This window comes from Haliotis asinina, chromosome 4 (assembly GCF_037392515.1).
Source record: "Haliotis asinina isolate JCU_RB_2024 chromosome 4, JCU_Hal_asi_v2, whole genome shotgun sequence".
Classification (NCBI taxonomy): domain Eukaryota; kingdom Metazoa; phylum Mollusca; class Gastropoda; order Lepetellida; family Haliotidae; genus Haliotis; species Haliotis asinina.
This window is the reverse complement of record NC_090283.1, coordinates 8,506,531-8,529,572: the sequence shown is the minus strand read 5'-3', so window position 1 is coordinate 8,529,572 and position 23,042 is coordinate 8,506,531. Positions and strand designations below refer to the sequence as shown.

The following is a 23,042-nucleotide window of genomic DNA, read 5'->3' as shown; positions in this document are numbered from 1 at the left end:
TAATTTAAGTAAACTCACGCACTCACTCACTCTAAAGTAATTTTTAAAAATACTGTTCATGAATAACATATCAACAGGAAAACACTTACAGTGAAGTGTTGCCCGATCAAAATTCAATATCCATGTCCAACAAAACTGGGATTTTGCATATTTATATTTTTGCATTGAAGTACATGATTTTTATAACAGTCATAAGCATACGCCCAATGTTGACATAATACTCATCGACAACTGATGTTAAGCAGTGTGTTTTTGCAGTCTGGTCTAACAACTGGTCAGGACACACGCGATACTTCAGTAGTCCGTGGTAGCAGCATGCACGGAGCAAACTGTGCCTTATTGATATGCGTTTCCCACAATCGCCAGCTGCTGAAGGGATGATGTAAGTCCATGTGGGTGCATGCAGGTAATGAAAGTACCCGTGCAGGTAGGTAAAGTAATCCAACTCCCCATGGTCCCTAGTACGGTGATATCCTTTCAGTTGTTAGCGATCTGTATGCTATATCGCCCATTTTTGTATAGTGTTGTTACTTAACAGTGCACTACTTCATATGCTCTCTAACTAATTTTATATAAAATGTGAAGTAGTGGTCCTTGTGAACTGTCCTTTAGAGACATTATTTTATAACCTTAAGATATATTTCACACTATTTCACTTTATACATGCAAGTCACGTGTGTTCCCGACAGATCTCCCTACAGCTAGTGTCATCATCTGTTTCCATAACGAGGCTTGGTCCACACTTCTCAGATCTGTACATAGTGTCCGCTCCCCTGAACATCTCAGGAGGGAGATAATTCTCGTTGATGATGCCTCAGCACAAGGTAAAAAATAAACCGATAACTACCATGAAACATGGCGAATGCATATATTGTATAGGGTTTTCTAGTGAGACAAATTCCTGTCCTAGTTTGCAAATGTCTTACAATTAAAGTATGACCCATGAATTACCTTAATTTACATTTTCCTATATTCTCCTCCTTCGTCTTCCGGGTGTTAAGACTGTTTTTCACTTCTGTAACACGTTTTGATTTTGCCTATCTGATCTACATTTCCGTTCCTTGACATCTGTTCTGAACAATGAAGTATGGTTTACTTTTCATCACTTTAAGGCTAGTTGCCCGTGCAGCATCTTATTTTGCACGCATATCACATGGCGAGCTCCACGCGGATTGCCGGATGCAATGAAACAAAATGACATTGCTATGTCTTTTGTTAAGTTTTTACATTTCTGTGATAGAAGAATGGTGAAACCAGTGTGTATGGCGAAGTTTGCACCATATCCGACCTGCAGATCACCTAAAGGCACCTTTGAAAAAGTACACGTCAAAGTTGAGCACAGAGAAGATTGTCAGACACCGGAAGCATCAGGGTCAAATCAGAACGAGGCTGACTGGATATGAAGTGGCTGCAGGTCCGACACTGTTATCCGGGTAAATATGTTATCCAGCAGTGGGACATAACTGGAGGCAAAGCGAAGTGTTATCCAGTAGGAGATAGCAGGATGTGGCATAACTTGTACGTGTATGATAATTTATGTATTTGTCAACACAATGGAATATTACATTGCAGGAAAAATATGGCGTTGTAATACTGGTTATTTGTGACACACCTTACAAATTGGTAGGACGGTTTCACGTGTCGGGGCAATAGTTGGGGTATATCCACGGGGATGAATCACAATGTCAAACGTTGACCTCATTGCTAAATTCTGTGATGTACACTGTTTGCGTGACAATTCTTCTAGTTTGAGTTCATATATTCCTTAGTGATCCGACACACTGAAATTACACTTTCTAAAAGCCTCAATAACCCCGACTTTACTGAAAATAATTACAAATGATAAATTCTCTAATTGAAATAAAAATATTTGATAATACTTAATGAAAGAAAAAGACATTTCCTTGGTATTTGGAATTGATTTCCTATCATTATTTTGTGGGTAAAACTTCCAATCTTATGGTGCTGCATCAAGAAGCAAGCACACGATCCAAGCAAGAATAACTAGGTTAGTGTTGATAGTCCCTTGATATAACCTCTAACTGAAACTAAGTAAAAACAGAGAGACGTGGGTTCAAAGCCAGATGTAGAAAACATTTTTTATTAATATTTTACAAAAGTAAAATGTTTGAGAAAAATTACACTAATATTGAAAATAAATGGATACAATTTACCAGTGATGAAATAAAACAACTTTGGCCATTACATACACTTTTTTTAGCCACATTCTGATCATACAATAGGGCATTTCACGAATTACACTGGTAAATTGTGTTTGACACTAATCTATATTTATGCGCTTTGTAAATAAAGCATTAGTAAAGAGACTCCAGATCACGGTAGGTCTAATGTACATAAATACATTTCTTAAAGGCATGAAATAAAAAGTTCTGATGGGAGCTGATCATACATTGTTCATGCTATGGTCAAAGTACATAAATGCATTCTCATGTACATGAGTACAATTGTACACTCGTCTCTGATTTGTGAAGATGAAAACATGTGTGCTGTTTTGTGATACGTTCAGATTGAATGCGATATGTAGAAAATATATACCCAGAGTGCCCCATCACCAACGTCTAAATGCTGGACAGGTTGGACTTGGCGCAAAAGCTGCCTTCTACTAGTAACTGAAAGAAAGTCGGCGTGTGCAGTGATAAGATTCTCATGGTAGCTGAATGCACCAGCCCAGCTCATGTACGGTATATACATTATGTGGAAGTTGCTATACCTGACATGATTTAGATTTGTTCATACTCTAGCATTTGGTAGGTGGTTGTTTGGACATTAAACGTGCTTAATGCCAATATACGTCCCTAACTATTAACACGTGCAACTTCTACCAACACAATTCCAAAGCAAACTTTTCTTCGGCAAATATGATAATGACTGAAGATAACTGATGGCTAATGTTTAGTAATGCAGTTACTAGGGAACTCCGACTTTCTGTTCAACAGATTAGGAGCGGTTCCCATCCAAGTGTCTGTGTAAGTGCGACGAGGGGCAGGGTAACATGTCTTCGCCCTTGTCTTGACTTTGAACAGAGACAGGTGAGTATATGAAGGGTTGTTGATCATGTAACTTTTAACCTTACTTTTTCTGAAACTGTGAGAGTGGATTGTGTACTACCTGTTCGCCGATACATGCACACCTTTTCGTGTCGTCACTTTCACTGTTTCTCCGAAATGCTGTTGGTGGGTTCGCCTAGGCAGTGCTTCCTAGGAGAGGTCATGAATATGGGACTAGGGCCTTGAGCTGGTAATGAGCTTTACCAGCCTGACTGTGCCAGGATCACCCGAACCCTCACTGCTACATATTATCTTTAATCCGTTAAACATAATGATAATGGTGTTGCAATAATCCAATCTGGCTAACACGTGTCCGCGCAGGCAGATCAGCAGTAGGTGTATCCATAATCTTCTGGACTAGTGATCAACAGCATTAGCATTGATTCTTTCAGTTTGGTTAATGCCCCGATCGATGCTAATGATATCAACCACTGCAATGGTAGGTCTAACCTTCACTATAACGCCGTTATATGACTTGAATACTGGCGAGTGTGGCGTCCGAATCAAAGAAACCATACTATGTTCCACGTGAGAGATGTTGCGGGTCGTGTTTGTATCAGTATTGGAAGTTATACCCCGGTGGAGTGTTAGAAGACTACGTCACTACACGCCTGTGTGTGAAGAGAGGGCAGATTGCTGATTACCGATGCAACGTGCAGGATCTGTTTCGCTGGATGTACACAGAGGAATGAACATACTGTCTCCAGGTACTTTACCTTGGCGGCGGGGTTGTCTAGTGGGTTTTAGATTTCGATCGTCAAACCGAAGACCTTCGTTAGATGTCCAACATAGGTACCATGTGTTAAGTCCGTTTTTGGTGTCCCCTGTGATGTTACTGTAATATTGCCAAAAGCGATGTGAAACGTAACCCAGTTATACACTTTGTTCGTGTTCCACCCTTTAATGGTTTCTAATTAGACCACTAGGCGTTAGGCTATATTTGGAAAGATTAGTATTTTTGCTTCGCTGGCAAAATAACCGTGCTCCTCGGTCTCGGTGAGTCGATAGTGTCTTATTAGTAGCAGGATACTGTGGAAGGATAGTGTGGGAGTAGGGAATGTGATTTTACGACGCCTTTAGCAACATTCCATCACTACCACGGCGGGAAGACACCAGAAATCAGTTTCACACATGGTAGCCTTGCGGAAAATCGACACCAGGAAATGGTTTAACCAATCTCCCAAGGTCAGGGATCGGTTTTGTTTGTTTTGTTTGTTTGTGTGTTTGCTTGTTTGTTTGTTTGTTTAAAGCAGCACCCGACAGTATATGCAGTTATATGCTGGCAGTCTAACTAAGAACTGAATCTCCCATGATGATAAATTTACGTAATTTATTTACGATGACCTGTACATACGTAAAGCGAGCCTCATCCCCCGATCCCGTTATTCGCCTTGTGTAACGAGCATGACTTGCTGATGGTCAATTGTATTCCCGGTGTTCACGGGTCTAAGGGGAGGAGGTTCCGTTTTGGGGTAATCCCTCGGAAAAGAACTGTGCGTGTACGATGGTTAGAAGACGAATCCGTTCATTTCTACCATTTACAAAGCTGTATAGTGCAGTCTCAAATATAATTATGATTCTTCTATTTGAAGTACTCCCAGAAAAAACAGAAATGACAGTTATTTGATGGTGTTGATTAAAACATTTTATGATTATCTTCAGGATAAAGCCCTTCGTCTACGAAACTCAGACAAATGCTTGACAGCTGGAGAAAATTCAACGCTCCTTGTGAAAACGTGCGACGGCACTTTGAATCAAAGATGGATGTTTGAGAAATCTAAGTTTCAGCTTCATAACACGGAACGCATAAGAGGACTTCGTGTTTTGATTCCATTTTCAAAGTACAGATTATGACTGAACACCTGTACGATTTTTGACATTTCGAACTTATACGTATATTGTGAAGTGACGAAAGTGACTCATATCAAGTGCTACTGAGATCGGATTTTATCTCCCTAAAAGATTCGGCAGTGGATTTACACTATTCTGTACTGATTTTGTTATTGACGAGGAATGTTCTGTGTATGCTTGTGGTAAGGCCTCGAATTCTGTAACCACTTTTAGGAGGAGTCGCATGGCGTTCACTGAATCGCCCAGTCTAGATAGCCGATGTGGTATAAGAAGAAAACTTGATCAGTCTGAAGACGCATTACGTTTCCGTGGACATTTGCAATGTTAAATATTTTGTAATATTGTCAAGTATTTAACGACAGTAATATGTAAGCGTTAATGTTGTGTTAAGTGGTAGTGACACTGTATGATATCGTTCCACGTGTTCTATTGTTGCATATGTGCTATTCAGTGCTGGGCAATTTTGCGATGTATTTGTAAAGAATTCTGGAAGGTACTACCGCCTGTGAGCTATTTTTGGATCAGAGATTTGGAAATTTGCATTACGTATATAAGGGGAGTTAACTCTTGCCAGTCAGCTAGCATCGCTTTGTAAGTTACGAAATAATCAGCTTTGTGTGTTATGGCCATTGATCTGTACCTGCCCTGCGGGTTGTATCGCTGTTACTTAGATACTCATAACCACTGGTTGTGCGCTATTGGCTGTGAATTTGCACTGCTACTGTTTTGTAATTACCATGATAATTGTCTAAGGATATGTATTGATTCGTTGACATAAATATGTTCAGATACAGCTGCTTATTGCATTACATTGTTTTGCTGCTTACTTCACCGTGGGAATCACACTTACCCATGTAGTGTTATGTCATGACAGCGCCATTGTCAGTACCGCTGAGGAAACCTTCCTGCGTTCCAATGCCTTGGCATTACATAGCACATTGAATAACTATGTCACCGTATTGTTTGAATTTATAACAATACTGTAGAATGACGCACGTGCCCATGACGTTGCCTCGATGTTCTAGACCTGTGCATCCTGCACATCCCGTGAATGTTGACAAGAGGATATGTACCAACACTATTTCTTTGTCTTATATTCACAGACTTAGGAATGTGAGTGAGGTTAGTGTTACCCCGCACCCAGCAATATTCCAGGGATACGGAGCGGTTCATATGGAACCTACCCTGGACCAGTTAAATCCAGTGACCAACGGCATGACCATCAGTCTGCGCAATAATTATTGGGAACTGATCGATGACGCGAAAAAAAATCTCACTCCTATTCGTTTTATAAGCTGAATAATTGTAGATATCTACATGATACTTGGACATGATGCATGATGCATATGCTGGCACGTGGAACATGGGTTTTCTTTAGCCTGCTATCAGATAAACACAATGTGCACGTGCCAGCAAATGCATCATAAATCTACATCATATACTAGGCATGTAATGAAACTGTGCATACACAAATTTAAAATCTAAATTTATCAAACCTGTATAGACATTTAAGGATTTAAACTCAATGACATGTATCCAACATGCATGCACGTGTCACATTCCGTGACGTCACTGGTTTCGTCCTTGAAACGTGCAACAGGTTGGTGTATGTGCATTCCGGGAAAGTGAAACAGAGCAAATGAATGCCACACAATACTGTCACCTTGGGAAGCCCATCCCCTGCCTCAGCCCCTGCCCTTGCGATCGTTCAAAATAATTAAACGGCTAGCATGCCAAGGCTAACGTCTGCACAACGTCATGATGCCATTGGGATGGTGCGTGGGGTAATGTCTCAACGACAACTGACTTCACATTTCCACTGTCACCGGAGCACCATTTCTGCACTAGTGAGACGCTACCAGAAAACAAATGACGTCATCGGTCGGCCACGTTCTGGACGTCCACGTGTAACAACGCTAAGACAGGACAGATGGATAAGTAGAGGCCCCATCTTCGCTACAGGTTTCTGACTGCCCGGGCCATCCCCGGACTCCGTCGTATTCACCCCGATACAGCGCGACAACGTTTGCATCATCATGGGATCAGACCACGACGCCCCGCCATACGATCTATCCTAACATCATCATAACGCTCGCCGAATTTGGTGCCGAAATCATGTCAGCAGACCCTTGTTTTAGTAGAGATATGTTTTTCTGATGAGTCCTGGTTTAACATTTCCCAGAGTGATGGACCTCGACGTGCCTACAGACGCGTGGGAGAAAGGTTTGCTCAGCGCGTTTTGCACAGCCTTGTTCCTTGGAGAGGAATCGCTTTGGTGGTCGTGTTTCCGTGATGATCTGGTGTGGAATAACGGCACGTCAAAGACGTGCCTTGGTGATTGTTCAGGGCAACTTGACTGGTGTAGGCTACAGAGATCAGATTCTCCGACCAGTGGGAATTCTCTTTCTGCAAGGTCCAAGCCCTGTGTTAACATTTATTTAATTTACATCAGGACAATGCCCGCCCTCATACCGCAAGTGTTGCTTTAGGGTTTCTTGCAACACCACAACGTTGACTTACTGCCTTGACATGCAAATTCACGGGATCTGTTCCCGATAGAGCATGTTTGGGGTTAGATGGACCGACGTCTACGCCGTCTTCCTCATCTGACAGATAACGTTCTTGACCTTGCAACTTGAGAGAATCTGGCGTGACATCCCACAAGCCTTCAATACACGTTTAAAATTTGGTAGGCTCTACGCGTTATCGATACACTGCTGTTCTCAATGCCAATTGTGGACATACCCATTATTGAGCTTGTGACATGGTCGTTTGATCCTGTCTCACTTGTGGACTCGTAATATCATTGTGATTGACTACTCAATTGGAATTCTCCTGACTTGCTTGGTCTCATGATCGCCTTCATTAAAGTATATATTACCTTTGACATTGTTTTCGTACTTATCACCATATTTTGACAATGCACAGTGTCTTTATGTAGCTAGCATATGTCACATAATGTTATTATTTTAATGTCACATTTACCAGTACGTAATTCATTAATGTGCAGCGGAAGTAGTTTCTACTACAGCTCCACTTAACCTAAAAAGTAATGTGAGGTAGTCTTATCGTTAAAGCATTGGCTAATCGCTCCGAGGACCTGGGTTCGATTCCCCATCTTGCATGTGAAACCAGTTTCTGGTATTGCTAATAGCGACCAACACACTCCGCACCTGAAAATCCCGGGTAGCTGAATTTTCAGCACTTTGCGTAAACGATGGGCGATCGTGTGTGTGTGTTTGTTTGTTTATGTGTGTATGTGTTTCTTGTTGCATTAAAATGAGTGGGGACGAGCTTTAATATGCAGTATAAACTGATATTTTCCTGACTAATACACAAGCCGCGAAAGGAGTGCCGTTTTTGTGCAATGTCCTTCACATTGACGTGCTACAAAAACGAGATGGAAGAATGTTTGCTACAGTATACATCCACCATCCATTGACGTATTTGCAGTAAAGTCTTTTGATTGATATATTCAAAGGATCATCTAGATCCTCAGAAGGTAATATGCATCAAGTAAACCACACAAAATGTCAGTCTTATTCAAGGTTTGTACTGAAGGCAGACTTCGCTTGTTGTCTTACATCTTGTATCTCAGTATTTACACAAAACAAGGTAATACTGTAAGCTATGGATCATAGACACACGCTCACTCTAATCGTTATCTAGCTTGTAGTTATCAATATATCATCACAACTAGGCGTTGTAAATTCAGCGCCAGCCTGAACCTATAGGGTGACAATCGATCTGGATTGTCTGTCATGCGTGCCTTTGTACATGCGTTCCTTTGCTAATGCGTGAATACAGCAGACAAGCTGGCGTCAAAATCGATGATGCTAATATACAAGATCACTATTCACTCTTGTGTGTTATAATTAGAACGGTCTCTAGCAGTACCGTTCAGTGATTTGTTACTTGCGTCATCAGCCTATAACGCATGTATTTCGTACTTAGGACAGCCTTGTTGGGTTCCTGCCTCGCCGAAACTTTGCCACGTTCATATGTCAATGTTGATCTTTAACTTATTCCCCATCTTCTGTCTCCATTTTGTGTTCAGTCGTGATACGGAATCTGATGTGGTTCTCTTGATGCATTACGGATGCACTTTCACCTTATAACATTAACATCATGAGATATCATTCAAACTAATGATACCACTTCCTTTGAAAAAAATATTGTCATGTTCAGTTATGTAAACGTTGACTGCTTGACAGTAATTTGTCATCAATTTCGGCTTTCTCACAAATATGATACATACGGCAGGACTATTGGGCATCGGGGACATTATAGCATGCACCTTTGTAATGAATTAAAAGCGTTTTTAGACTCGAAATCGTTGCAATATTTCCAAGAGAGGAATACTTCCTAATATCAACCACAGGAGGTCGTCGTATGTTTGCTTTTTCAAAATTTCGTTTTTGGTTTGTGCCCCTTTGGAGTAATAGAGATGGACCTTGTCATGAATCATATTTCTGAAGCTTAAACAGATAATAGACATATTTCCAGATTTTTTCTTTCGTTTTGGTTATTTTGTTTCCTTTCTCCTTTTCGTCCCCAAGGAAATTTATATTTTAGATCTTGACAATAACCAGCATGAGTCGTTGACATAGTAACACAATTAAATACCGTTACCTGCGGCGGTACACAAAACAACACTGTACTAACAGTATTGAATTCAGTATGCTCGCCATTATGATGAAACATCTGCACCACGTCTTCGGTCTGCTCTGCCTGTTATGGTTGTAATCGGTATACAGTCACAACAGTGCAGCGTCCTGTCATATGGATTTCCTGTAGACAGACCACAGGACAGGGCAGAATGTTGTGCTCGTGCAGAACACACTGTATATTACAGGAATCAAGCCAAAGATGAGGCTGAAGTTTCGGATCATCAAGGTTGTTGTCTTGTCAACGTTGTTTTTGTTACTGTGTACAACCTATTCTTTGCTACAATCTGTCGACAAGCAACTGTCTGATGATGACACATTTGAAAAGCGCGTCACCAAAGGTGGGAGTGCTGTTGGAGAAAAACATTTCGTTTTTGAGCATCACTTAAAAACGCCATTGAAATCACATAATACGTTTGAGGATGGTGGTAAAAATGTTATGAAAATAGACATTGTTGAGGCTGTTGTAACGAGGAGACATCTCAATGACACAGCAGGACAACTCAAAGGACAAGGGCAGGTAGCGATCCTGGGAAAAGGTTATCAAGGGGAACGAATCAGACGGAACCAGGGGCGCCTGGACGAGACGAAGGACCATCAGGGTCAGCACTCGCAAAAGAACACACACGGTGTGGAATATTTCGTGGAAGAGTACGGAGGAGAGGACAGTAATGTGACATATCCGCCGTTTGTGGAGTACAGTCCGGAGGATGGGCCAGGTAAGAGATGCTAATGCATATTTTTCGTGCTGACTGACGCTTGCCCATTGTTCATACACAACTAATCTCCATTTTATACATACAACTTCCCGATAGTTGTGATTTATGATTATGACCTTTCTTTAAAGAGCGCCAAACAACGCACCCTACGAAGGTATATATAGAGGTTAAAATAGGCTTTTAGTTTGTTTAGGTTCGGTTGTTTAAATCCATATTCCGACTATATGGTAGAGGTCTGTAAATACTCTTGTATGGATTAAAAAAATCCAGTGATGCATGAGCATCGATCTACGCATACCGAAACAAGAGACTCATTAATTTGTTCAGACAATGATCTACTTTTTTCGGAACTCGCCGTACGACACGTTGGCAAAGATTACAAGGAGAAATTTGCAAGTGCCTACTGATTACTGATAAATATTTATGAATCCAGTTAAATGTATTAGATTATAAAATGTGGACTGGTTATCGCACTAAATTGCGCAATATGACGGAACCCAGTAAACAGGAAAGGAGTCTGTTCTGTAATCAATGATTTGACTTGTACGATGACATGTTTCAAGCAAGTCAGTAGCCTGACGAAGCATATAGGTCACTGATTCGTGTTGTGTGCCGGGAAAAGAACATTTCACCCAGTGGGGGCCAACCCTATAATGTCACAGCCATCACGAACACATAATCTTCGGTCATGCCCGTTATTCTCAGACGTTTGAATCGGTTTTATGGAAGTTGTACGTAACAGATCAGGGGAACCGGTGTTTAACGTCGCTCAAATGACAACGTGCATGCGGTGTGTGTATGTGTGTGTGTGTGTGTGCTGCTTGTACCAGCCTAGACCTAAGCTGGTGTTATAGTACTAGCTGACTGAGATAGCTTGCTACAGATAAGCATAAAGAGCACTCTCAGACACATTATACTGATCCGGGCCAACCAGCCCTTGATGCGCCCATTAATGTATAGCGAGTGGCAGGCTACTAGGGACTAACAACTTCAACAGTTGAACGTATTTCGTTGTAGCGCGACCGGGCTTCTTCCGCTCCTCCGGCAGACGCTCTTCAGTTCATTAAAATACTGAACTGCATTATTTCATATTCAGTTCATATCACTATGCTGGGAACGTAGGCGCATTTGTTAACAGAAACGGTATAGTTTTCATATCACATATCAGTTTACAAGCCTGTAAGCCGATACATGACATCTTGAACGAGCGTGACTGTGACCAGTTCATTACCGTCCGTTTAATGTTAAATAGTAAACTACATAGCATATATGACTACAAAACACACGTTGCACTGGCGTATAACACTAAATATATGCTACTGAATCCTCCTGCCATGCAGCGGTTTCGCTATGCAACTCTCCCATTTAGCTCCATGAGTGCATCTACGATATTTGCAAATAAATCTGGTTCAAATCACCTTTTCTGACGCTACCACTTCCTCATACCTTTCTCTCCGACTCAGTAATGTATAACTAGCCCTATATAAATACGGTTATTATTATATTTGGATATATATCAACATATAATTAGAACCAAACATCAACGGCACGTCCCTCTGCCTCTGTGCGCTTGATGTGACAGACGTGATATATTGGTTATTGTTAAAATGAAGTGACCTCATTCATGAATAAATGTACAGACGGTCGGTAAATATTGACCCCGAATTATTTTACCCTATATCAAATAAATCAATGAACATGACATAACTACAACTTATATGCCAAGCAAGACGTTTGAAAGGTTGGTCATATTTATGCTCCAACTGTTTGTTATAACTGTAGACATCCCCAATTACATTTAAACAAAACAGCAAAGAGAGATAATAAAATTAACAAGCCGTGCCGTAGGTACTTAAAGATATTTACCGCATCGCATACCTTGTACATTATCGAGAATGAACTGTAGACAACTATGTTCCCAGGTGAGTGGGGAGCTGCCTACGTCTACAAACACACGAGGCAGGAGGAGGAGGAATACAGAGAAGGAAAGAGGAGAAATGGCTTCAACCAACTGGTGAGCGACAGGATCTCTGTACATCGGCGTCTTCTGGATACTAGGATAGAAGAGTAAGTATACAATCCTTGATTTACGTGACTTTCACAAACTCACCAACCTGCGCTGCGAGTTTGATCTTCATCATTGCAAGGTTTTATCAGTTTATGGGTTGATTCAGAGTTGTTTATTGCAGCAATATTCCAGCTATATGGCGGCGGTCGGTAAATAACAGAGCAGCGGACAGACAATTTAGTTATCAACAGCATGAGCATCGCTCTACGTACTTGTGATACGCGTGACACCAGGTCAGGAGCCTGACCAGCCGAATTCTAACCAGGATCTTTACTGGTTGGTTGTTAATAACTAAACCACAGATTATTCGCACCCAATCGCAACCTCATTTCTGTATTTTTTCTCATATTCTAGCAAACTATGCATGACTTCTTACAGATGCAAGTCACGTGTATATCCAGAAAATCTGCCGAGAGCAAGTGTCATCATCTGTTTCCATAACGAGGCTTGGTCCACTCTCCTAAGATCTGTCCACAGTGTCCTTGACCGCTCCCCTGAACATCTCATAAGGGAGATTATTCTCGTCGATGATGCCTCCACTCAAGGTATGTGTACCAGAGAATTAACCGATGGAGTATGTTTCGACACTGTTTATATATATATATACTGAACAGGAAAAGAAAAATAAGAATAAAAATGAAATATCATTAATGTAAGAGTTTACATTTATGTTATCTATTTAAAACAATGTGTTCTTTTGCTGTTCAGTATACAAATAGTAGATTCTGCATGAGACATTGCATTGACTGACATCATTAGCATCAATTACACGCATGAGTCAAGACTGCGGGCATGATCACACTAACCTGTTAGTCACCATGCAAGACAGGAAAGGGTTTCTGAGGTTGGTATGACCTGTCAAATAAATAGTGATGGCTATCTTAACATGCTTGGTCCACACATTTGAACATGTTCAAGGCACTAACTTATTGTGTTAACAGTCACACGTCCTATACCACCGAGACACAATCACCTTTTGGTGAACAGAACCAAGTTATGAACAAGCTCACCTGACTAGGGTAACGCTAGGTCACGTGTGTCACGCGTTCTTCCTTGGGGGCAGGGCTGTAGTGTCAAGAGTCGAATTTTCACCCATCAACAGACCTCCAAGACCAAAATTGGGCACCAATATCTGCCCTGGTCTCCATGACCATACATCAAATACCACATAAATCCAAACAACTAGTATCCACAAGAAAGCCTGAGAGGAATAATGAGTCAAAGTGTCCAGTGTCCAGTGTCCAGTAATGTTCCAACTGTTCCAGTCATTGGTGTTCATATTTTGTCCAAGATATAAAACAGCGTCATACGATCTTTGCTAGTGATACAGTCGACCCTTTGTGCCCAACGTATTAAATGAAAAAAAACCCAAAACTTGTGTGTCAGTTGTAAACGTCTCTAGACGTGGCTCTTGTACAGCGAATTTAGATCAACGACTGCTCGTCTGTATGTACTTTTGTACCTGAGAAATCAGTTGTGAAGTCACCTTCGTTGCCGAAATTGCTCACATATATTGCTATCTGATAGACAAAGAACAAACTGTGTCACTGTTTTAACATGTTCATACCAATGATTCCGTAATTTCTCTCAGATCACCTAAAGGCACCTTTGAAAAAGTATATGTCAAAGTTGGGCAAGGTGAAGATTCTCAGACACCAGAAGCATCAGGGTCTAATCAGAGCGAGGCTGACCGGATATGAAGTGGCTGCTGGTCCGACATTGGTGTTCCTTGATTCCCATATCGAGTGTTTTCCAGGTGAATTTCATATAATTCTTACAATACGAGTTTACACAGTCAGTCACTGATGGCCAGACTCGGTAGCCAACAAATGTCAGTCACTGCATTGCCGTACCTCCATTTAATAGTCATGATTTATTTCGATAGCATCTAGTATCCATGTTCATGACATGGATGCTGAAACGATCTAGGCAGTTCAGGATACGATGACAAGTGTCAAACGAACTAGCGAGTCGGACCACTCGATTCCATGATCCCTCGACAATTACGGGTTATTGAAGATGTTTTCCCGATCTTCATGGGTGGACAGTACAAGGAGATCAAGCCTGTAAGGAACGAAGGATAGTTATCACTGTTAAGGGAGTAACGGTAATAATAAAGACCTTGAAGATAATTCGAGAGGAGACAGCAGACTAGTGCAGTTTATCGAGAGCAGGAGTGATGTGTTAAGCCAAAGCCTTCTTTACATGTCAAATTTCAGTAATCGCCGCCCCACTGCAAAAATTAAGGCAAAAACAAATCACAATTATCATAACACAGTTTAATACATGTTGTCTCTCAATCTTAGGTTGGCTAGAACCGCTGCTAGATCGTATTCGACAGAATCCCAAGAATGTGCCCTTTCCTATGGTGGACAATATTGGACATGAAGTCTTTGATATTAGAATTATAAATACTACCGAGCGTTTAGGAGAGTTTGCCTGGAAGCGTTTTATCTTCAAATGGGGGCATGTCCACGACGCGAGGAGAAATCAGCTCAAGACACCAACCGATCCTATCAGGTTAGTTGTGTTATTGTTTTTTACTATTATTTTACTTTCTCCTCGATAAGAAGATTTTGGCTTGTCTGGTTTGTTTTAGCGACTCGCCGCATGGTGACAGTAGTACCTTGCAGCGTCAGGTTTTTAATACTTCCGTTTTGAGGCATGCGTTTCAGTGGCTGAGGCTACCAGTGGGGATTGGCATCCTGACCCTTTCTCGGGCGCTCATGCGACAAGTTCAATTTCAGGGAAAATGCTGAAAGCAGATTACTGTTACTGTTACTGTTACTACGGAAAAACGAAAGCTTCTTAATAATTAAGAACAGATGATAACAAACTATCCTATCCTACCATATAGGTGGAACTATCAAAGATCTCAGTGCGTGAGAGATTTGAAAGTTAACGTTGCAACACTTCAGCCATGCAATGGCGGATAAGGGTTAGAACTGGTCATCGTCGGTATTATGCGACCAGTGCAATAAAGTGGTCAGGTTGACTGGTTTGGTAGCATGCCACTTAAGTACATCGGGGTTTATGAGTTCATGTACAGACCCTTGTGCTGAGGGGATAGTCGTAATATAGGAGGACGCCTTACTTGGTAAATTGTCTCATGCTTCACTGAAAACAGTTTAACTGTTCGACTTTACAAATGAGGACAGACTGATTGGTATTCTCTGCTTTGTGACAATAAAATTTAAACCGATTACATTGAGTCAGTTATAAAGATCATATGGAAATTGCTTTCAAACTGAACAGATGAGGAATTTTGGCTACAAGTCGCTGCCACAAATATGATGCAATGTGTTACGGAACTCTCTGTCTCCTTGCAGATCCCCTGCAATGCCCGGTGGCTTGTTTGCTATAGATAAACAATGGTTCACAACTCTTGGAACGTTTGACCCGGGATTGGTGTTCTGGGGCAGTGAGAACATGGAACTGTCTTTTAAAGTACGTCTTCTATTCCTTAACCTTTACATTAGCGAATAAAATATGAACAGGATCAGATCCAGAGGTTCAGAGTGAACAGGTTTGGTTCAAAAGATGTCAATCATTAGTTGCAGATCTCCCCACACTAAGCATTTAATAATGACAGGAACGGTCAAGGGTTTAACTCCTGTAATGTGTTTTTTTCAATAAGTAAAGCACATTAAGACAGCATGGACATACGAGCTGACAAGCCATTACTCAGTACGCAATATGTGTACAGGAAAGCCGCATATTTTTCTTTTTTTAGTGTCTCTTTCATTGACATGTAGAATTTCACAGAATCACGCAGACATTGTAATGTGAGTCTGTTATATCGTAGAAATGAATCAAAAGCGATAGATCTTAAGGTTGGTATACCTGAGCGTTATCTCTGCTTCTTTAGTGTAAGTGAATGAACAGGGAAGCTCCGGAGTTAAAATTAGGGGATACATCTGCAGTGCTTTCAGCAACCCATGCTTGTCGTAAGGGGATGGGGTAGTCAGACTTGCTTACTTGGTTGACACACCATCTATTCCAATTACGTAGATCAATGCTCATCCTGTTGATCACCGGATTGTCTGTTCAAGACCCGATAATGTCAGACCGATGCCATAGAGCTGGAATATTGCTGAGTGCGGCGTTAAAGAACAAACCAGCCATGATGGATTGTTATAAATAAGACTGTCACAATAAATCGTCTGATTTTTTTTTCAGATATGGATGTGCAATGGGACTTTGGAAACACTTCCTTGTTCTCACGTGGGTCACGTGTATCGCTATAGGAATCCCGTGAAGTGGAAGCCGGGTGGTATCCCTGTTTTCACAAACGCCATGCGGGTGGCAGAGGTCTGGCTTGATGATTTCAAGTATCTGTTTTATGAAGCGAATGCAGTGCTACCAGTGAGTTTCATATAAGTGTCTTTTTATTCATAATTCTTCTGTTACTTTTAATGCCCCGCTCATTGATACTTCGCGGTAGTAATCTTTCATTTGGAATAACATATAATCACGTATGGTTTATGGAAATTGCTGATGTTTTGCAAATGCAAATCGATGGAAGGCAGATAACTCTAAATCTGTTTTTCTTGTCTGCAAATTCTAGCAATGGCTACAGAGGTTTGTACCCGTACTTCAAACAATTCATAATTAACATTGCATTGTTTTGTTAGAAAAACATGTTGTTCACTGGTCCCTTGGGACCATGAGTTGGTGCACCTCGACGTTTGTTCTTGTCAACACACATCGAGGGCACATGGAATCATCTTCCTCTCATGACCGTAAAACGTTTTGGTTTTGGTGTACCGATTCCCAAACGACAACACAAACCCAAGGGTGGCCGCAGTCTCGGGGATTTCCACTGGAAAGAGAAAGGATAGGCCTTAAGCAAATTCAGCCTTTATCCAACATCTTTGACTGACATGTGTGCACATGGTAACTAACCAGACACCGGAACTAATTGTAGTACTCACTTGACTGAATTTTTATATACTACCAGAACCGGCTTACAAGTTTGGTCCCGCCATTTTACAACGTAATAATGACATCACATGTTATTAATATGTACTATGCTCTTGCTTTAGCAGACGGCTGTAGTGATGAGGAGTGTTCACTTGCCTTTCAGGGCAGAGACTATGGTGATGTTGCCGACCGGAAGAAACTACGTAAAAGTCTCAATTGTCACGACTTTCAATGGTATATTGAACATATATACCCAGAGTGTCCCATCGTCAAGGTCCTAAATGCAGGAGAGGTAGTGACAATGATTTTAATCTTGTTGAACAGGTGAACCTGTTCTCTCCAGTAATATGATCCCATGGTATCACTTGCCATTTCGTCCATAGAGGACAAGACCGAGAAGACGACTAAAGGGATCGGTTCGGCAGGCTAGCTGACTTAGTAGACACATGACTTATCGCAACTTAAATGCGTAGATCGGCTGTTGATTGCCGGATTGTCTGGTCCAGAATCGATTATATCAACCCGGCGCCAGTTAGGTGGGATACACATGAGTGTGGCAATTCACAGCAAACAAACAATTATAATTTCATTGTTAGTAATTGACCATGCGTTCTTCAACACATTAACTTGCGGGATACATCGTTTAATAATGAATATTATGTGGTTTAATACGCAAACCACGCAAAAAAATTGAATGCATACATACATACATACACACACACACACACACATACACACACACACACACACACACACATACATACATACATATTGTTAAAAAATATAACACTATCACGCATATGTTGAAACAATTACATAGCGTCTACATAGGATTTAAGAGTACACTGACATGGCGATCAGTCTTGTTTCCAAATGCATCCCGAATAAAGCCCTAGGTTGAAAGTAGTAGAATCAGCCGCTAAAACAGTAGTAACCCATTTGTATCATAATACGGACAATCTTAGGATAAATGTATGTCATTTACAAACGTTTGCACGTGCTGGTACTGAACGATATCCCCGATATGTACACATGATCAGTAGACTGAGACTATTCTTCCACAGATTCGAAGCGTTTCACACCCAACACTGTGTGTGAGTGCGAAGAGCAGAGACGGAACAAACTTCAATCCCTGTCATGGCAACGGGCGGGATCAGGTTTGCATATAGCGCTCCTCATGTTCCATATCGTGCGGCAAGACTTGTCTGTGTGTGCGTTAAATTATCAGACCATTTTTGAGGGTCTCTTACTGGGTAATTCGGAATTTTTTGCCTTGACTTTGAGCAGTATTTCAGCTGCATCAGCTGAGTACCGTGACAAGTGCCCAGACATGTTATCAGCATAAAACTATGCTGCTGAACCCACGTACACAGACACGGGAGATTGCTGAAGTAAAGCGTACTGTAACAGGTTTCTGGTGCGCTCAAGGGACGCAACTCTGCTTTACCCGATAATCATACATCAGAGAGCATCTTCAGCTGAATTAACAGATAAAAGAGAAGCATTACGATTTTAATGCAGTGCAGTGGCTTAGGTGGTTAGGGTCTTTGTCAGGTTGATCGTTACTTGCCGGACTAAAGCATAAAACTTTGCACATTTTGAAAAAGAATACTTTATTTATCGATTATGTCAGGTTTTAAGCTCTTATGCTTTAAAAAATGACATACTCAAAACCCTATTTCACTGGCAATATTTGTTTCAGTATTGGCGGTTATACCCCAGTGGCGTGTTAGAAGGGGGCGTGGCCCAAAGACTGTGTGTGAGGGGAGGGAAGATCACAGATGACCACTGCAATGTGGATGACCTGTTCCACTGGATCTTCACGGAGGTCAGAACCTTTCCTGTCCAGCAACACTACAGTATACATTGTGCCTTTATATTGCTGTAGTATCTATGTCGATGTATGATTACAGGAGTACATTTACCGAATGTAACCGATTTGGAGATCACATAATTATGTAATTGTGAGCAGAAATTTCCTATTTTTCTCAAAAGTAATTCAAGAAGTGCTTTATCAGCATTGATTCTGCATTGTCATCCCATGCTCAATGTAGAATGTAAGTACAAAAGAATTTTGACCAAGTCCAGGAGCGTTGCTATCATTATTTAAAACAAATCCCGTTTGGTGGAATAAAAGGAATATAAAGGAATACAAAAAGTTCGTCAGCAATGCCAGACCTGGTATGTCACGCTCTTCCGTTTTCATCCGCCGCTAACTACAGTTTCATACACTTGGAAATTATTTTGCTTATTTTGCTTAACGATGCAGAGCAGTACTCATGCCGGCGTACTGCAAACAAATCATACAATCAAGTGATCGATGGACAGTAAATTTCCAGTGAGAGCATTGCGACTTACAACTGCTATGTAGAAGTACAACGTTTCCGATTCCTATATGCAAACAGAAACGCTCAGAAAATATATGTTTTGCAACACAGTGGGGGTTAGTTTTTACAACAGATCAAACAACTATAAAGGCCTCAGGATAAGTCGTTATACATATAATGGATGAAAACACGATATTAACCAATTGTAATTAGAGCGTACGTAACACCATATCATTCGTAGACTTGCCAGTATTGACAGAGTTTTAAACGTTGGATGTTTGAAAGTTTAATTTATGGCTAATTTCCTCACAACTCGTCAGCGGGTGAAACGATGAAGTAAACCAGCAAGGATCCACACAAGTAGAACAAGTAATGTAATCAGGTATGGTCCCGAACATGGTGATATGGATGCTCCCATTTCGCCTACCTCGCATTTCGCCTACAGTAATTGTGGTTGGCAACTCATCCACCCCTCATTCGGTGAAGGGGGTGGCCCACATTTTCTGCACAGGATCGTTAAAAAATGTTCACCGTTTTGGTATTTTATTGATTAAAGTAGGTTGTTGCTTAATAATGCAAATTGCTGTAATAGTTTGAGATCAAATTCACTGAATATCTATGTTGATAAGATTTGTTGTTTTAAAACAGAGTTTTGTCTTTAAGTCTTCAAGGTCAAAGTCAATACATAGGGTGATCTACTTTCAGTTGCTGGCGATCTACAGTCTGATTTTAGTTTGTGTTGTATGGAAATGATTTAGCATTTACACTGAACTCAAACCAGTTTTAATCAATGTGTGATAATCTAGTTGTTACACTGCCTTTCACTTACAGATTTTTAAAATAAATATAAACATATTTATTATCAGTACGTGACATTTCGCCTTCATACTATGGCTGAAATATTTCCTGTGTGACTCACTCAAATAGTCAAATGTCATCTCAAAGGTACCAAACTCAATGTTACCAAATGAACGAGATTCTGCCTGCTTAACAGGATGTCAGACGTGTCAAATGCAATTCTAAAACGACACTAGGATGCTTGTACATACAACCAACCCTTACGGCTTGGCCTTGTTTTCACATGCAGAATTTGACCCATATTGTTTGATCTGCAGGACGGATGCCTTCTTTTGAAAAACTCAGACAAATGCTTGACAGCTGGTGACAATTCATCCCTTTGGGTGAAAACGTGCGACGGGACTGCGAAACAAAGATGGAAGTTTGAGAAATCAAAGTTTCACCTACATAAGACGTAAAGTGTTGGAAACGGACTTTTTGTGTGTGTGTGTGTGTGTGTGTGTGTGTGTGTGTGTGTGTGTGTGTGTGTGTGTGTGTGTGTGTGTGTGTGTGTGTGTGTGTGTGTGTGTGGTGCATTTTGTGAGTTTGCTGGTTATTTATCATATTTTGTTAGTGTGAAAGTTTGCAAGAACAGCACACAAGTTGACAGGACCTCGTATCACAGCTTGTCAGTTTGTCGTCTAACAGGAATTCGTTCAAACTGTTTTCTGACATGAGAATAAACTTCATCCGACGTTTGCCATTTACATTGTACTTTGTTTAAAAAATAAAACGTTTACAAATAAGATTCTTTGTTCTTTGGATGCGAATATATTTCGCTCCCGATCGCTACATGTTTCCATACAATATGTGTTGATAATAATATCATGCCGGCTAATCATGTAATAGAAGTTGATATACCTTGTATTTCTTTTCATTAAAAACAAACAGACAAACATGCCCTTTGTTTAAAGACAAGACAACGTTTATCAAAGACGAGACAAAACTGAAAAAGGATACTTAATATTATATTGGTCGTTTGATGACGTTATTGTGAAACAAACTTCTGGACCAGAAATACAAGTAGAAGAATTGGAAATGTAGATCTTTAGCCATAATATGCTGTCACTCTCTTGTTACTTCAGTCATGGGAACAAAGTCGCAATTACTGCAATATTTGGTCTCACAGTAGATACAGATTCTCAATGTATCGTTTAAATGATTTACAAGCTCCAGGTTTCATTTCCATGGTGCAGATACATGGACGAATGTATGTATAAGTTACCGTACAAAACTTCTGTCATCAGTATTTAAACGATATTACTTGTTACCCTTTGTCATTACCTCTACTACAGATGCGAAAGAAACCACATGCTCGTATAGGACACTAAGACTAGTAAAACCTTATTAGTTTAACGCGTTATTTGCTTAATAATATACAATATTTCTAGTTTATCATGTGATGGATTTATCATAGTTTCAACACAAAGAATGAATCTACACTGAAAACCAACATCAACAATTCCACTGGACGAGCAGGTAGTCAAAACCTGTGTGAAGATTTCTGAGTAGGGTTACTTAAGTCAATCCTGACAAGGACAATGAAAGTCAAAAAAACAGTTCTATTAATTGTTTTTTCAGGCATTTGCGTAGTACAGTGACTGGAGTCTGTTGAATGCACGTGCGAATGTATCCCATGAAGATGACCATAAGATGACCACAAATAACACCAACACTCAACCAGTTAACTTTTAACACCTCATCGACACATCTCTATGTTCACCAGTTATATCAAATGCCAGCTGATCAATGTTGCCTGATCCGGACTCTTAGCAAACCAGTTTTCCCCATAATCCAGCCTATTCACGACAAAACTGTCCTTAACGTATCAGAACAGCTTTATCATTAAAGCTTGTTTTAGAATCCGGACTCTCCCCTTTACATATGGCAGAATGAAAGAAATAACTTGCTATGAGAACAATTCTTTGTAATCGGGATGTAGCTGACTTAAATAATAGTTAGCTATCATCTTTCAAGAACACAGCCACAGAGGGAGTATCGGATGAATATGCTGAAGCTGAAGGCGGACAGTTTCCATCTGATTTGTAACACATGAAAGTCTTGATATTGTTGAAGGACATCAGACAATTTGCAGAGAGCACTGGTTCCTAAACCCACTGTGATATTCCCAGTTTGGAAGACAGTGCAATTACTTGTATGGCTTTTATTGCAAATGTGCGCTAATCGTTACCACTCGGGTGGCCTAGTGGCTAAAGCGTTCGCTCGTCACGCTGAAGGCCGATTTCGATTCACTATATGTGTACAATGCGTGAAGTCCATTTCTGCAGCCCCCTACTATGATATTACTGGAATATTGCTGAAACCTGCGCAAACGCCCAAACAAATCCCAAAGGAGGACGTTCACGCCTCGTACAATTAGTGTGGTCGTCGTATAGAAAAGGACGAAAATGCAACAATATGAAACCAAAGTGACAGCTGCCAGTTGTTATTACGACGCCACGTCCGTCAATACATCAGCTGCTACGAGTTTGCCAGGACTGTGGAGCTACTTCTAAAGAAGAACGTCCGAATACCGATTACCCTTCACCGATGTTACAATACATTTCTTGTGAAGCTTCGAG

At 40.8% G+C, this 23,042-nt stretch overlaps 1 protein-coding gene across 1 annotated transcript; it reads left to right on the top strand.

Moving 5' to 3' along the window:
- The first annotated feature begins 9,578 nt into the window (after positions 1 to 9,578).
- LOC137282187 (polypeptide N-acetylgalactosaminyltransferase 5-like) lies at positions 9,579 to 21,813 on the top strand. The gene is made up of 12 exons (XM_067813919.1): positions 9,579 to 10,305; positions 12,228 to 12,372; positions 12,752 to 12,918; positions 13,965 to 14,129; positions 14,680 to 14,893; positions 15,703 to 15,820; positions 16,553 to 16,738; positions 17,460 to 17,588; positions 18,361 to 18,453; positions 18,999 to 19,124; positions 20,739 to 20,900; positions 21,310 to 21,813. Exons 1-11 carry the CDS (start codon positions 9,789 to 9,791, stop codon positions 20,877 to 20,879), a joined length of 2,001 nt encoding a protein of 666 aa, XP_067670020.1. The 5' UTR covers positions 9,579 to 9,788; the 3' UTR covers positions 20,880 to 20,900; positions 21,310 to 21,813.
- The last annotated feature ends 1,229 nt before the right edge of the window (positions 21,814 to 23,042 follow it).